The sequence below is a fragment of the Acomys minous genome, assembly GCF_964271855.1.
Source record: "Acomys minous genome assembly, chromosome: 10".
NCBI lineage: Eukaryota > Metazoa > Chordata > Mammalia > Rodentia > Muridae > Acomys > Acomys minous.
The window spans coordinates 62,484,708-62,501,152 of record NC_140491.1 but is presented as its reverse complement, the minus strand read 5'-3'; the positions used below and the strand labels follow the sequence as shown (position 1 = coordinate 62,501,152).

General features: G+C 51.7%; 1 protein-coding gene across 4 annotated transcripts; it reads right to left on the bottom strand.

Annotated features, from left to right (window-relative positions):
- Nucleotides 1-1,188: 1,188 nt before the first annotated feature.
- Nucleotides 1,189-16,406, bottom strand: INPP5E (inositol polyphosphate-5-phosphatase E). Of its 4 annotated transcripts, XM_084797828.1 has the most exons (11): nt 16,180-16,405; nt 14,977-15,992; nt 6,677-6,800; nt 6,190-6,287; nt 5,383-5,507; nt 4,869-4,988; nt 4,507-4,614; nt 3,657-3,818; nt 3,476-3,591; nt 2,784-2,920; nt 1,189-2,147 (listed from the first exon to the last, which is right to left on the bottom strand). In XM_084797828.1, the coding sequence occupies exons 2-11, from the start codon at nt 15,762-15,764 to the stop codon at nt 2,018-2,020; spliced, it is 1,908 nt and encodes a 635-aa protein (XP_084653954.1). In that variant the 5' UTR covers nt 15,765-15,992; nt 16,180-16,405; the 3' UTR covers nt 1,189-2,017. The 4 variants fall into 4 exon arrangements, 2 of the variants coding, with proteins under 2 accessions (XP_084653954.1, XP_084653955.1); XR_014782361.1 differs by having other exon boundaries at nt 1,189-2,100; nt 3,472-3,591; nt 14,977-16,406; XM_084797829.1 differs by having other exon boundaries at nt 1,189-2,100; nt 14,977-16,405.
- Nucleotides 16,407-16,445: the final 39 nt, after the last annotated feature.

Here is a 16,445-nt window from a genome sequence, read left to right as displayed (position 1 = left end):
CTCCAGGGAGACAACGCATTTACAATCTGCGCATAGGCCTTTCCAGGTTAGGATTACAGGCACACGCAGTCATACTCCTTCTGTAGACACCCTCCTGCCTCTGGCTCCCAAATCCTGGGATTATAGGCGTGTGCCACCACATCTAGCCTACTCATTTTTAAAGCTAAGTTTTTTAACAAGACAAAGGTATTTCACAGTCCCCCTCTCCCACCTCTTTGTTTTTTGAGACAGCATTTTAGCCCTAGCTAGTCATATTTCCTTGGCCTCAATTACTGGGTTTCCACGTATGAGTCTCTGAGTCACCGTGCTAGTTGTTTCTCGGTTATTTACAAAGCCATGTTTCTAGTTTCCCGCTTCACTACAGTAGTTTAAATGTTAACTTTCCACCTGAAATGCCCTGTCTAAATGTAAAAAGACTGTGGAAATGGAAACAGTCACCACTGCACTCTCCCCCACCCCCAGGTCTTTACACTCGGGCTCTCAACCTAAACTGGGATGTCCCAGGATTACCTGTCTTCAAAGGTCCTAGAGATGGTCTGCAAAGGAGCACTGAACTGCCAAGCAGTGGTGGTGAACACCTTTAGCCCCAGCACACAGGAGGCAGAGGCGGGCCTGCTCTACAGAGTGAGGTCCAGGACAGCCAGGGATACAGAGAAACCCTGTCTTGAAATAAAATTTAAAAAAGAAAGGGGGGAAAAGGCACCAAACCTTACTCAAGCCAGGAGTTAGGGCAGGAGCACAAGGTCTGGGGCAGCCTGTCTGGAGGAAAAACATTACGTTTCATTACCACAAATCTTCTGAATGGGAATTTGCAGTTCACTGACTGGACATTCTGGCACTTTCCACATACATTTGAGTGGTTTATTGAAGCAGGCAGCATTGGCTTTGCTGACATCTACATTCTAGAAGCTGACACTGGCAAGTTTCATCTCACTTGTTGGCATATTTTACCATGGTTCACTGGAGTCGTGACTAGGCACTTCTCTTTCCAGATGTTGCTTCTTGTGGCTGTGAGCAGGGACAACACCAAGTAGAAGGACCTGGGGTGGGACTGAGTAGTAGCAGGTGACAGCTGAGACCAATTTGCTCCCTTTGAGTTCTATTGCCTTTTAAAACCTGGGGTGTCCTGAGGCCCCGGAGTGCATGCAGACTGCTTCTTCCAAGGTTCAGTCTTTGGCCAGAGAGAGATTCTGATTGAATATATGCATTTATTTAAAAATATAAATATGGAAAAATAAATAATTTAGAAGACTAGAGCGGATGCCCCGGGTGTCTGTACATTCAAGGCTCTGTCTCCGAGGGGATGGGGTAAGACTGAAAGCAATGATGAGTCCCACGCTGTAAGGAAGGAAGCCTACCAAGGTGCTGCCTGGTGACGCCATTGCTAATGCCATCCTGGGGCTAGCAGCATAAAAGCAAGTGGTCTGCCGCTCCCTAAAAACCATGAGTTACATATAGCTGGGCGTGGCCAGTGGGGAGGGGTGATCCCTACTCAACGGGGCTGGGAGCCTGGGACCAAAACGTAGAACCTTAAAGCCAGCCAAACTGTCTGCAGGGCACATCCTGGCTTTGGCCTCTGAATTCTCCCAGAGGTTGATTGGTCCCTCAGTAGAGGAGGAAAGGGGCTGTTAGGAGGACACAGACCTAGACCCTGGGCTCTGGCATGAGAACAGAAATAAAAGGGGTTGAAGTGACTTCGGTGCTCATGGGCAGGAAGTTGGAACTGCTCCTGCAGCGTATGGGGCTGCTCAGGGCAAGCCTGACTTCATCTGCAGCTTCTGGGTGAGGCTGTGCTTGGTGTCCGCGTGTCCCACCCAGAACAAATCCCTGCTTTGTGTCTGTGGGAACATGATATAAATAACTGAGGCTTTTCCTGGCAACAGCCCACTGCTGTCCTGAGGGGTGGGGTCTGTGATGATAGGAGGACCCCCAACATGACACGAGGCCCCAAAGAGCAAGCCCATCTCTTCCCAGTGACCTTGGTCCCCAAGCTGCAGGTCAATCTTGATTGGTAACTTCAAGACACAGTGCAGACAGCACTGGAGCTCTGATTCTTCAGTGCTTGTTTCTGAAGTTCTTTTGAGATCCGTCTTTTAATTCCTATCAAGTATAGTTCTCGGTCAAACTTGCCAGCAGCTAATGGGATGCTGTGAAGGAAAGACCTTTTCTAAGCGCTGGCCTCAGCCTCTCAGCGGCACACCTGCCGAGCCCAATAGGAAATGGGCCACTGAGCCGGGCGTGGTGGCGCACGCCTTTAATCCCAGCACTTGGGAGGCAGAGGTAGGCGGATCGCTGTGAGTTCGAGGCCAGCCTGGTCTACAAAGTGAGTCCAGGACGGCCAAGGCTACACAGAGAGACCCTGTCTCGAAAAACCAAAAAAAAAAAAAAAAAAAAAAAAAAAAAAAAAAAAGAAATGGGCCACTGTCCAGGGTTAGGGTTCATGCCATCTAGGCTGCCCTTGCCCCAGTCACAACCCTGGTTATGGGAATGCCAAGCAAGGTGAGGCTAGTGGGCATGCTGCTCCAGGAGGAGCTTACTCAACCCTGAGCCCACCACAAGCTCATGCCAGCCCGAAGGTCAGCACCCTCAGAACTGCCAGGACCTAGACCCAGATGCAGGCAACTTCATAGTGACCTAGGGGCTGTGGGCACTGTGTCTGTCTGCTGTGTTGCAGCAGGAAACAATGACAGGCTCCTCTACATCTGAGCCTGTCACCCCCTGGACCCCCCCCCAAAAACTGGCTGGAGCCCTGAGCTCCAGGGGTGCTCAGAGCAGAGACTTACTTGTCTCGCCCCGGCCTCACTTTGACCCGGAACAGGCCATACACAGGACGGTGGTCTGAAGTCTTGATCCCAGGGCAAGAGGAGTACTTCATAGGACAGATGTCACCCTTGTGGCGGCTTTTGTATAAGACTCGGTCCTTCAGAAGAGATGGCAAAGCAGAGAGAGTGCGACATTCTGTTGCAGGGATCTCCGCAGCAAGGTGGACCTGTGGCCCTGGCCTAGCTTTGCTTCGGCTAGGGGAGCCTTTGACCTTTTGACCTCTTGCTGTTAGGCATCTGTTCGCCTCTAGCTCTCAGCAGTGGGGAGCTGCTTTGCTCTCACGGCTGTCCCAGAGCCCCACCAGGTATCACTGTGTATCAGAGAGCCAAGGTCTGGTGGGAAAGCCAGGCCAGAGTGCAGGGTTTCCTGCCTGTTCTCTCCTAGTGTCAGGCACATGGGCTCAGGTGTGAGTTCAACTATGGTCTGCTTTTGAGGGATGGCCTACTTAGCCCTGTAATACATTTAGAGACACTAGGCTGTGGGCACGCACACATGCACGCACTCACTGGCCTCAGGTCTGGTGCTGAATTCTAGGCTAGCAACCTGGCTGGCTGCTGTGTGCTGAGTGTCAGCGCCCCCCACCCCCCACACCCATCTGACACGAGCTGTGACTGGCGGGAGTCCTGAGGGCAGGCTGAGGTTACATACTCACTGTGTAGGAGGGTGTCCTTTGCTTGGAGGTGCTATCGTAGGTGTCCTTCCCAATGTCAAATTTGTAGGATGGGAGAAAGTGGATTTCCGCCTCCTCGAAGCCTCTGAAGATGGACCCTGCAACACAGGAGAGTTCAGGGAGGGCCTGCCACACTGGAGGTGCTGCTCCCCAGGCCACTCACCTTTCTTCATCTCCTGGGTGAGCTGGTCATGCTGCAGGAGGGCCAGCACATCCACCTCTGGGTTCTGCTTCAGGAAGGCTTCCACAGCCGCTCGTCCACCACTCAGGCGGAAGTTGAAGTCCCCAAACCAGAACACCTCATCAAACCGAGTAGTGACATCCCCTGGGCACATGTGGGAAAATACATTGGTGCTGGCCTCTCCTTATCTGCTATGAGCTGCTGGCAGACGGATGGGCTGTAGGTCAAGTGATGGGGTCTTTGTCTGGGTCCCCTGCCCCATAGCATCACAGGTGGGTAGCAGCAGTTTCCCCAGGAAGGCTAGTGATGGAAGCAGCCAAGGTCGACGGCTGCAGAGGATTGGGAAGACATCTGTGCAGTCCCAAGTGCAAAGGACAATCTTGCTGCACATAGCAGGCTAGCCATCCTATCTGCTTCTCACAGCTCAGTGAGACAGTGCCAGGAAGTAGTCAGTAGTGAGGACTTGGGGACAAACAGTGATAGCCCAGGTCAAGCCACTAGGTGTGATGGGCTCCCATTTGTCCACCTGCAAACCTAGTGGCTGTCTCAGTAATGAGGACTTCCCAATTCTGTTTTTGTTTTTTTCCAAGACAGGGTTTCTCTGTGTAGCCTTGCCTGTCCTGGACTCGCTTTGTAGACCAGGCTGGCCTTGAACTCTCAGAGATCCACCTGCCTCTGCCTCCCTGAGTACAGTTGATTACAGGCCTGCACCACTGTGCCCAGCTGACTCCCCAAGTCTCCAAAGTCCTCCAGTGGTTTCTGCTAAGCTCCTAGGGGACAAGGGACAGAAACAGTCATGTGCTGGGGTGTCCTGTGCAGCTGCCACCCTTACCTGCACTAGAGCGGTAGGGGTTTGTGTCTGGCACATTCCGGGGTAGGGCTAGGGCTTGGATGGTCCTGCTGTAGTCCAGCAGCCGCTCGGCTACCTTTCCATCTCCAGCTGTGAGACAAAAGAGCTCATGAGGAGACAGCTGAGCTATGAAGAGCCTGCCCCAAATACCGCCCCACACCTTGACTATCCCCAGCTGCCTCGGGGGACTGTGGTTGACAGCAGTGACCGGTCAGGCTCTATGGAGGCAGAGCCCGCCAGTATTGCTCAGGTAACTGGCACCCCACCTGGACAAAGGCCTGGAGGAGATCCGCTGCTCCCAGGCCAGTGTCGGGACTCTGCTGTACGGGCTTGGAAGCACTTACAGGTGAAGTGAGATGTGATGAAGAGGAAGGAGGTGCCGAAGAAGGTGAAGCTGACGCCCAGGGCACCCTTGGTCTTGATCTGAGACACGATTCGTGTGGTTACTGTAGAGTATTCGACCTCTGCAAGGCAAGGAACTGGGGTTCGGGGCCTGCGCGGACACAGCTGCACTAGGTATGCTTGTGTGTGCTCTCAGACATGGGAACCTCAAAGGCTGGCACCCAGGCACAAAGTGCACATTTGTCTGAGAGGGTGCAGGTGGCTGTGAGGGGACCCCACGTTATTAGAGCCTGCGTATGGAGACACCTAGAGCCCTGGCAAGGGCCAGCAAGATGCCGAGCCTGAACACCTGACTTGATCCCCAGAACCCCAGGGTGGGAGCAGAAACTGCCTCTTGTAGGTTGCCCTCTGACCTCCACATGGTGCCCTGTGGTGTATGCACACGGGGGAGGGGAGGTTACAAGGAGAGAATGGGGGAGGGAGGAGAGGCGGAGGGGGGAGCCCCGTGACACCTACCTGAGCAGAACCAGATGAGGTCCCTACGGATAAACAGGGACATGTAGAGGACCCCATGTGCGGCTGAGGACAGCAGCACATACTGAGGGCCTAGTGTCTCCTGCAGGCGTGTCTCCCACTCCCTCCTGTGGGGAGGAGGCAGGTTAGGTAAGGGCGTGGGGCCTTTCAGCTCCACTTCCCCGTCTCTAGCCAAAGAGCCCCTGGAAGCGAGCCGAAGGGACTCCACAGCTGGGCCTCATCTTGTACTGAGGATAACCACCAGGCTAATGGCACCTTCAGGTTGGCTTTAGGCTCAAGCCTTCAATCCGATGGCATGTGCAGATCTCTGACCCCATCTAAGATCCATGTGAATTGTCAAGAGATCTGTGGGCTGGCAGAGAGGAGCCCCATCTCTACTTGGAGGCCCTGAGGACAGGCTCCCCATGCCCCACCCAGAACATACAAAGCCTGCTGCTTTCCACACACAAGCCAAGGAACCCCATAATCTGTAGTGAGGAACACACAGCCGTGGAACCATTTCCCAGGGAAATCGGTCAGGATGCCACAGGGCATGTGGCCAGACATATGCCACTCCAAGTGGCAGCCCGGAGCCTCTGGACAAACCAAGCATCTTAGCTGCCTCTGTGCTCCCTTGGACAACCTGAAGCACTCCCGATTTTAGTTATGCTCATTTCAATGAGGCACAGTGCCTGCTCATGTGGCCCACACTGCTTCGGTTCCATGAGGGCCTCGGCTCCCTCCTGTCAGGCTCATGGCCTATTTGAGTGAACTTTCCACAGAGGACGCTGGAGGCTGTTGGGGCCTCACCTGTCAGAGCAGCCCTCCTGAACTCCGATGACATACAGGTCCTGAGTGTAGTCGGCCTCAGTGGGGAGCAGGAACTCGTCCAGGCTTGCTGGGAGCTCCTGCAGTGAAGAGCCACCAGTCAGTCAGTCAAGGCCACCCGGCTCCTCAGGTCCGGGGGCAGAAGCTCAAGAGCAAGGCCCTGCAGTCACCTGGAGGTGGTGACAGAATAGCTTCTTTTCAAAGAGAAGTGCGCACAGCTGTAGGTTTGCTCTTCCGGGGAACCTTGACATGGCAGGTACAGTTTCCCTCTCTGAGGCTACGTTGTTCACTTGCCACCTCCCAGCCTGGGACCCCCCTCCTTATTGTCCAGGTGCATGCTCAACCCCGACCCCTTCACCAAGACTCACAGAGACAGAGGTAGGCCACACTGTGACCACTGGACAGTGCTGAGGCCTCTCAGGGCACAAAGGCCGCTGCCTCCACCCTACCTCACCGTGAGCCCTCTCACCTTCTGGCCCTGCATGTTCCAGGTAGCCACGAACAGAGCCATGTTCCGGTCCGGGAAGTACCTGGCTAGCTCGTCTGCTCCTAGCAGGGCCCCACTGGCCAGAAGACTTCCCTCCAGATAGCTCCTGTAAAAAGAAGGGGCAAGCAAGCAGCCAGCTTCAGCGACGCCAGAGTAACCCAGGACAGGTACATCCTGGGCCACTCTCTCCAAAGGCATCGGTCCCATAAGCCACAGGGCCTTCACGCTATGTGGGCCCAGAGGACAACAAGGATGTGGCAGGTGTCAATCAGTGCTGCCCCTGGAGCTGGGATTTCCTCAGCTAGAGTGCAGTACCACCTCATGACAAGCCAGTATGACTCCCCGCCAGCTCCAGATCTCAGTGGAAGGCTACACTTGTGAAGCACCGTCCTAGTGAGGTGATGACCCTTTGACCTCCCCAGAACACATGTGTGCACCATGTGCTGCACAGGCTGCCCAAAAAGCCTGGACAAAAATACTGAGTATATACAGCCCTGTGGGTGACTTGGCCTTTGCCCTGTCACTCAACGCCATTGTCACAGTACAGGAGCACGAAAGCTGCAGAGAGAAATGATGGGTGTGGTTGGGTGCCTGGGAAGCTGTGTTTATAAGGGCACTGAAGTCTGAACGGCAGGGTTGGAGAGGTGGCTCAGCAGTTAGGAGCACAGGCTCCTTTTCCAGAGGACCTGGGTTCAATCCCCAGCACACACATGGCTGTGGGAAGGGCTGTAAGCTTTGTCACAGGTGAAAGCAATCTTGGCGGGCTTTACCCTTGGACACACCATGGATACTCCCTGAGATTAACCTTGAGGTAGACTGGGTGGGGCCATCCTGGGCCTGGAATTCAGGAAGGGGACAGAAGGACTCCACCTGGACTATTGTGGTTCTAATCGACCCTCAATGGGAGAAGGAGACCACCCCTGGCACGTGACACAGGCAGGTGGGGAGGAGAGAGCAGGTTCAGACCAGGCTTGAGCCTACGTGAATCAGCGAACAGGCCAGACCACCGCGCAGGCCAGAGACACCTAGGGACCCGTCCTGTGGAACGGACACCGGAAGGTTCACTCTTTTTTTTTCCCTCTTGTGTAAGCTAGTTGGGTTGTATAATAAAGTTGAATTGTTAAGACACAGAGCCTACACATGGCAGCCCCTAATTCTGTAGCCCCAGCTCCAGGGGCTTCAACCCCCTCATACAGACAACATGCAGGCAAAACACTAACACACATGAACTAGAAAGCCAGTCATTAAAATATATGAGCCTTACATGATTTTTTTCATGCACTGAGAAATAATTAGATTTGTTTCCATTATTCTCCAGACCTTTAAGATATGGAAATCCAAGCTGGGCGTGGTGGTGCACCCTTTAATCCCAGGAGGCAGAGGCAGGAGGATCACTGTGAGTTCAAGGTCAGCCTGGTCTACAAGGGGAGTTCAGGACAGACAAGGCTACACAGAGAAACTTATTGTTTTTAAAATTATCTGTATTAACTGTAGGCCCGGCTAGTGATCAATCAAGACAGACACTCGTTATATTTTAAAATAGTCTTGGTTAACCTGGGGCAGGACCGATCTCAACCCTCTAAACTACCTCCCATAGTGGGACAGGCATGGGATCCCTGCCTCAACCCCATGCCATCTGCTTCTAATAACTTCTATCAAGCTACCTCCCATCCGTAATCCCAAATACTTGCTAATGTTCTTCATCTGGGCTGGATTTTTCATCCACACAGCTGGCCATGTGCTTCTCCTCCAGCTAACCCATGGCGGCCTTCCTCTCTTCACTTCAGGTCTCTCTCCTTCCTCGTGGTGGTCTTTTTTTTTTTTTTTTTTTTTTTAAGACTTTCTCTCCCTCTTAGCCCCTCCTATCTCCTCTGCTCTGTCCAGGTGGGATGGCTTTTTATTAAGCAAAAGGTGGGTCACAGAGGCAGCAAGCTCTAATTAACATCAAAATACATCAGACCATCCCCCAACATCTCCCTTTTTTGTCTAAATAAAAAAGGCCATCATTTTTATATAAAGTACAATTATGAAAAAGTATAAAAACCAATAGACCAGACTTACACATATAATTTTTAATCAAAATGTATTTGGCAACCTTGTAGAAAATATTATTTATTTTATCTTGGTAAATCTAACGTTTTGAACCTAAATCAACATCTATTAAAGTTTAAATCTATCAACCTAAAACTATCTATCTAGACTTAAAAGTATCTTTTTAATTCTTAACTAAACTTAATTTTAAAACTATCTGATCTTTAACCCCTTCAGAGACTTGAGAAGAAATAATTTTAACTACCTGAGTAAATAGGAAGTATAGGTTAGCAGCTTTTAAAATGAAAAATGACATAGACAGTTTACTGCCTGAACAGACACCCAAAACTATGTAACGCTGGAGCATCATCTTTGGCTTTCTGGCCCAGTATATTTGACAGACATATTTCTGAAGCAGGAACCATTGAGGACTTGCTTTCCCTGTCTTGGCAGAGTCTGGCCGTCGACTCTGCCTGTATTCAAGCTAGTCCATTGTAGGCAGAATTTTGTCTTTGGGAGAAATGGACATTTTTGTTCTGTGGCTGTTTTGTCACACTGGAAGCAAGGAGGTTCATTAATGCTCATCATCTGTTTTGTTTTATGGAAGCGGGTGCTGTCAGGAGTTACCCTGTCTTATTGTTAAAGAATCCTTAAAATAATAAAAATATTTTTAAATGTCATATTTTGTAGGTCTCTGAGGTTTTTGAAGACCTTTTCAAACTATTTTATCATATCAATCTATAGAATCATATCTGTTAAAGACAGCATGTATATTCTTTTTTTAAAGATTTATTTATTTATTTATTATGTATGCAGTGCTCTGCCTGCATGTAAATCTGCAGGCAGAGGAGGACATCAGATCACATTATAGATGGCTGTGAGCCACCATGTGGTTGCTGGGAATTGAACTCATGACCTCTGGAAGAGCAGGCAGTGCTCTTAACCACTGAGCCATCTCTCCAGCCCAGCATGTATATTCTTATACTTGACATGATATGAATAGATCAACAATTGACTTGTATTACTTAATTATCCTAAACAGTCTATAATAGCACTATCAGACTATTGGAAGTAAACTATGTATTAATTGAGCTGTATGTGTACAATAACTCATACTAGAGTAGAAATATAATGTGTGAAGAACAATATCAAATTTGAATTCTATTTTAATGTATCAAAATTAAACCTACTTTGTATCAATTACAAAATTTTATATCAATGAATCAAAATTAACCTTATTTGTGAGTAACAAGGCCTTGAAAAGTAGATTCAATAATCATTTTTACATATCTCTATATTCTTGAAAAAACAAAACAAACAAACAGACAAACAAAAACCAAAACCCCACCCCACCCTTACCCTCCCTCCAAAAGAAAAAGAAAAGAAGGTGCTGGGCTGGAGAGATGGCTCAGTACTGAAATCAGGAGCTGCTCTTCCAGAACCCAAGTTTGGTCCCCAGTGCCCAAATGTACCTTACAACATCCCTACCTCTAGTTCCCAGAGATTATGTTTGTTTGTATTATATATATATGACGGTTCTGCCTGAATATATGGACGGGCATCACGGGTGTGCCTGGTGCCTGTGGTGTCCAGAAGAGGATGCTGGATCCCTAGAGCACACATATACATATAAAATAACTCTAAATAAAAAGAAATTATACACACGCAGGCCGGCGCCTCACTGGCTTCCTCTAAATGCTGTCTGTGCAGCCACTCTTCCAGATGCCATTTCAACTTCCCCATTCCCGGTCCCTGCCGCTGTCCCCTCCTCGCGCACTCTTTCTTACAGGGCAGTCCTCTGTGTGGCTCTCTGCTTTGAAGCCTCTCTGTTCACTGCCCCGCCTGCCCTGGCTCTGCGCTCAGCCCAAGCTCTCCCTCCACTCGTCACCTTCCCTCCTGCGTTTCCATTTCTACAACAGCATTGCTTGCCCTCCCCAAGCGCACAGGCTTTATTCAGGGAAGGCGCGCTCTTCTCCACTGTTCCTGCGGCTTCTGTACCTGCAGTGGCATGGGGGTCACCTAGCTTCCAGAATCCCAGACACATTCTCCTGTTTCTTCCAAGGTCACTTCCCACCCCATCTTCATGCCCCCCTTCCCACTCCCCAGTTCTACCCAGAAGAGAGCATGTTACAGTGCAAAGCAAGGGCCCAGGACACCCCAAGGCTGCTCAGTGGTGACAGAGGACAGCTCGGATAGCAGGACAAGGCAGTCCTCTGCCAGCACAGTCCAGGCACTCTGCTCCCTGCTCATAGCTCCACGCCCCTCCACGCTCCTCCTGTCAGCCACCACCCAGCTGCCCCGCCTCCAGAGGAAGCTGGTGCTTACACTGCAGGCTCGCTTCGCCCCCCACTTCCACTGGTTTAAGAAGGGACAGAGAGACACATGGCATCACTCCAACACCAGCTGACAGGAGCCCTATGTGCTTTTCAAGTCTCTGGCCTAATTAAAAAAAAAATGTGACTTAGTCTACCTAGTGAGTTCTAGGCCAGCCAAGGCTACATAGTGGGACCTTGTCACAAGAGGGAAAAAAAAATAGTGGCACATTAGGCCAGTGAGCTGACTCTGCGTGACGGCGCTTGCCATCCATCTGATGTACATGATTGATCCCCAGGACTCACAGGGTAGGAAGGAACCAACTCCCACAAACCGTCCAGATTTACACATGGTCACCATTGCATGCCCATGCACACATGTGTAGGGGATGGGCTACATGGCCAATGCTCAGCCATCTTGTCAGAACCTAGGTTCCTATTTCTCCAGAAGTCTGCCATTTACCCGACACCAGCTGACCCTGTCGTGGTTCGGCAGTTAGAGTAAAGATGAGATTTAGACGGAGCCACCCTGTTGTAGTTTAGCAATTAGATTAGATAAAGATAGCAAAATATTCGGTGTGGCAGAATATTGTGACCTGCTTGGAATTCCTCGTGTCTTGAGTTAGCCTACAGCTGGGTTGCCATAGCAATATGCTTCCCTGCCCCCTGCCTTATAAAAACTCTGTGAAATTTCTCAATAAACGGGGTTTGATCAGAATCCAGACTTGCCCCCTTCTTCGTATCTTGTGTTCTGTCTCTATACAGGAAAATTCTCCTCCTGAGCGTTAGTCGAACCCCAGCGGGCCGGGGCACACACGCATACAAATTATTATTATTTTTTTCTCCAAGACAGGGTTTCTCTGTGTAACAGCTCTGGCTGTCCTAGAACTTGCTCTGTAGACCAGGCTGGCTTCGAACTCAGAGATCTGCCTGCCTCTGCCTCCCCAGTGCTGGGATTACAGGCGTGCACCACCACCGCCAGGTGCAAATTAATTTTCTTAAGTAGTGGGTCAGCTACCGCAACCTGGTGGCCTCTTCTGAAACAGCAACTGACAGACTGACCTAAGCCTGATCCAACCACTAAGTGTAGTTTCATGGGTTTGGAGAGACAATGGCTTAGTGGTTAAAAGCTGCTCTTCTAGAGGACTTAGTCCAATTCCCAGCACCCACACATGGTAGCTTACAATTGTAACTCTAAATCCAGGGGTTCCGATACCCCCACGCAGTCACACATGCAGGCAAAACACCAATGCACATGAAATAAATAAATAAATAAATAATAGTTTTCACACTTTTCAAATTGTTGGAAAAGTAAAAAGTCAAATCTGTGTCCCAGAGTGAAGTGTTGTCAGCAGTACTTCCCTTTTTGACACAGTAGTATCAGGCACTCTCGCCGCTGAGTGGCTACAGGCTAAGGCGACAGAGTTGAACGCTGTGTCAGGCTGGAGTTGTGAGGTGTGAAACAGATTGGATGAAGCCTCGCCTCTCATCAGCTCCCTGTGATTGACAGGGGTCCATGGGGATCACTCAGACTTATTTTCATTTCCTATGGACTGCATGTAATAATGCTTTGAATGGGGTAGAAACAGTACTCCTTAAAAAGACCCCCGTGAGACTGGAGAAACGGCTCAGTGCTTAAGAGTGCTTGCTCTATGCAGTGATGGCGCACACCTTTAGTCCCAGCACTAACTAGGGAGGCGGAGGAAGGTGAATCTCTGAGCCTGGTCTACAGAGCAGACAGAGCTATACAGAGAAACCTTGTCTTGAAAAGCCAAAAAAAAAAAAAAAAAAGGGGGGGGGGGGAGGGCCAAGGCATGGTGGCAAATGCCTTTAATCCCAGCACTCAGAAGGCAAAGACTGGTGAATTCAAGGCCAACCTGGTCTACAAAGCGAGTCCAGGACAGCCAAGGCTACACAGAGAGACCCTGTCTCAAAAAAAAACCTCTTCCAGAGGATCTGAGTTTGGTGCTCAGCACTATCAGGCAGCTCACAATTGCCTGTACCTCCAGCTCCAGGGAATCCAACATCTCTGATTTCTGCAGGCACCTGGCACTCTGGGACACGTAACTCACATGCATGCTCACATGCAACACACACACACACACACACACACACACACACACACACACACACACACACACCCCTAATTAAAAATAATAAAAATGTTTAAATATTTAAAAGGATTGCTGGCCTACTAATGACTAGAGGTGCTAGGAAGGCACCAGGGCATGTTGTGGAGGAGCCAGGCTTGGCAAAGGGGTGTGGCATAGAGGGACCGGCCTGCAGGTATTGGGAGGAAGGCCTCCCTCCAGCAGCTAAAGGGACCTGAATGGTGGCCACACTAAAGACATGTCCACCCGAGGCCCCTCGGACCGTGGCTCTCTTTGGAGATGGTCTGCGCAGCTACGAGCACGGCAACCATCTCCAGAAGAGGGCCCTGGAGTTGGCAGGGCTGGAGTCATTGACTGGGAAACCTAGAAATGACCATCTGGAAACAGGCAGAAACCACACTGCGGAGACCACATCACTCCCAGGAAAGGTAGGCTCCTTCAGCCTTCTAGATCAAGGCAGCCCTGACGTGACCCCATTCCAGATTTCTGCCACGAGGTCTCTTATATGAAACCTTCTAACCCATAGTCACCTGTTTAGGCAGCTCCTGGAAATGACGCAAGAGCCATCTCCAGCTCCTCCCCATTCTTCCTGCCCCACCCACCCCATGTCCACAGCATAGTTATGGGAGAGCTATAGGCAGGATGCACCTTACAGGCCAAGACCAAGCCCCCCTCAGAAGGGGACCAGCTTGGGGAAGGAGGCTCCCTCCATGCTCTGGTCCTGTGCTCCCCGAGTGGTGGCTGTGGCCCCAGGAGAGGGGAGCCAGCACAGGGAAATCACAGAAAAAAGGGCTCATCTTAGTGTGGCACCGAGGTTCTTTTCACTATAAGTCATACAAGTTAATTACTGGGGTCAGAGAGGCCAAACACAGGAAACAGAGGTCCTGTGCATTCTCAGGGTGGTGTGTGGACATTAACAGGTCCTCGTCACAGACACTGGGGCCCTGTGGCTTTAGACAGTGTGGAGACTCTCCCAAGGGTGTCACTTGGTCCAGTGGGTTAACTGGTATCTAAATGTCCTGGTAAAACACTGACCTAGGGTCCAAAATGTGATGGGACAGCCCCCAGCCCTCCTCTGGGCATCACCAGGAGCCCCTGAGAGCTCCTTGTGGGCAGTGGTTAAATAATAGTACAGCCAAAGAAACCTGTGACCACAGCCAGGCATGGTGGCGCAGGCCTTTAACCCCAACACTCAGGAGGCAGAGGCAGGAGGATCGCTGTGATTTCGAGGTCAGCCTGGTCTACAAAGTGAGTCCAGGAGAGGCCAGGGCTACACAGAGAAACCCTGTCTGGAAACCAAAACCAAAACCAAAGCAAACCTAACCAAACATGACCCTCCACACAGGAAAACAAAACAAAACAAAACAAAAGGGCCAATTCAGAGAGGGAGAAAGCTGCCCAACAGGATGTATGGGCACATTAGCTACGGGTGCCATGATAGCATAACGGGTGTGCTCTCATCTGCCTGTGGAAGGAAGGAGGCAGGATGATTACTTTTACCGGTTCAGGGTCTCTGTGAATGACACTGAGCCACAAAGGAAAGGTTCTGAAAGGATACAGACCTGTCTAATTTTCCATTTCCAAGTCTTAGGTATTCTCTACCGGAAGCCTCTGTGCAGCTTGTCTCCTTACTTTCATCTGTTTATGGAGCTGGTGGCTCACTGTCACCCAGGCTGGCCTTGAATTTGTGACTATCCTACCTCAACCCTTTAAGCACTAGGGTTACAAGCATGAGCCACCATGCCCCCGCTCAGTTTGCTCTTGGCCCAATTAGAGGAGTCTGGATGACATCTCCAGGGCAGGTGGCCCTCCCTCCAAGAAGCCCTACCTGTTTCTGACGTCTTTGGTGCGGATGGGGGCCAGGAGGCTGAAGGAAGATCTGGCTGACTGAATGGAGTGATCGTCCCCAGCCAGGGGGCTCCAGGGCCTGCTAGGGCCCAGGCTGCTGTGGGCTCTGACCAGCCTGGTCTGCATGCGGAGCCTGAAGTCGCTGTGCTCAGGGTCAACCTTGTTTGCTGTCCTCAGGGAGCTGGAGGCTATGTTGAGGTCCATGGCTGGTGGTGTGTGTGAGGCACGCAAACTTGCCAACTTGGGGGAGCCCCCACCTGGGGCAGCCTCTCTGTGCAGGAGGTCCAAGGAGGTGCTGATCCCTGCAGAATGAAAGTCACTCCTTCTGGGCTTAGGGATCTCCTGTAGGGATGTGCTGAGGCAGGGCAGGGGCCGACTGTAGGCAGAGGACTGGGCGGCAGAGTCCCGTATGGAACCCCTGCAGGGACTGGCCCCGTTCTGGACAGCCAGATCCTCCTGACTACCTCGGAACCGCCTCCTTCTCCAGCCCTTGTCATCGAGGGACAGGGTTCGCTCCAACTTGGGTCTCATGGGTGGCTGTGGGGTGATGAGGTTTGCCTCGGCTTGTGGGTGCTGGTCGCTTGGTTTTGCTGGAATGCTGAAAGGAGGTATGGGGTTTGTCTCTGAACCTTGAGAGTCTGTGGCTGGTAGGGAGCCTGGTGTTGGGGTGAGCTTCTTTTCAGCGTTTAGAAGCTGTCCCTGGAGCATTCTGCCCTCCAGCTGCCCAGGTGCCTCCATATGACGCAGGCAAGCTGACTTGGACGGCATAGTCCGGACCTGGCCAGCCCTCACCCACTCAGCCTGGCTCTCCTGAGGAAAGAGATCCTCCCTGGGAGGTTAGTAAGCGACTCGTGTTGTCAAGGATGCACGTCAGAGGTCACCTGCTGGATGCCAAGAAAACTCGGGTGGCTCCCTTTGTGGCATGTGGCGGTCCTTTTGGAGCAGGGCCTGTGGCTGCATGGCTGGAGTCCTGACTTCTCACAGATGCCTGAGGAACTGTGGAGAAAATCTCTTAGCTCCCTGAAGCCAGTTTGCTGGTCTTAAAGCGACCTCGTGTGAGTAAGTACCCGGCATCCGGGCTGCACTTTCTCCTCGGAGCTGCAGAAGCCTGTCCAGCACCCCGGGCCAGCCCTCCACCCCACCGTGGCAGAGCAGGGCAGCGAGCTCGGCGTCCTAGGCTCACCTGCGCCCTCCGTTCGGCCGCAGACTCGCCGCCAGCAGCCCGAGGTCTGATTCGGTCGGGCCCAGCGCAGGGGGAGGCCGGCCTAAGCCCAATCACAGCGGCGGCTGGAACAACGACTGCTGCCCCGTGCCCCGGCCACCGCCCAGGGTTCGCCCCAGCCTAATCCAGTGGTCACCCTGGCCGAGGCCCCGCTCTGTGGTTGCCCTGAGAACCGCCTAGCCCAAGATCACACCGCCGCCCACAGCGCCTCCTGGCGTCTGGAGGAC

Bases quoted from the DNA above. Each gene is read 5' to 3' on its own strand.
- INPP5E (XM_084797828.1), bottom strand. From the start codon at position 15,764: ATGCCGTCCAAGTCAGCTTGCCTGCGTCATATGGAGGCACCTGGGCAG. The intron at 6,801-14,976 runs GTAGGGCTTCTT...TTCTTTTTACAG, and splicing joins ACCAAAGACGTCAGAAACAG to GAGCTATCTGGAGGGAAGTC. The intron at 4,989-5,382 runs GTAGGTGTCACG...CTTGCCTTGCAG, and splicing joins CCTCATCTGGTTCTGCTCAG to AGGTCGAATACTCTACAGTA.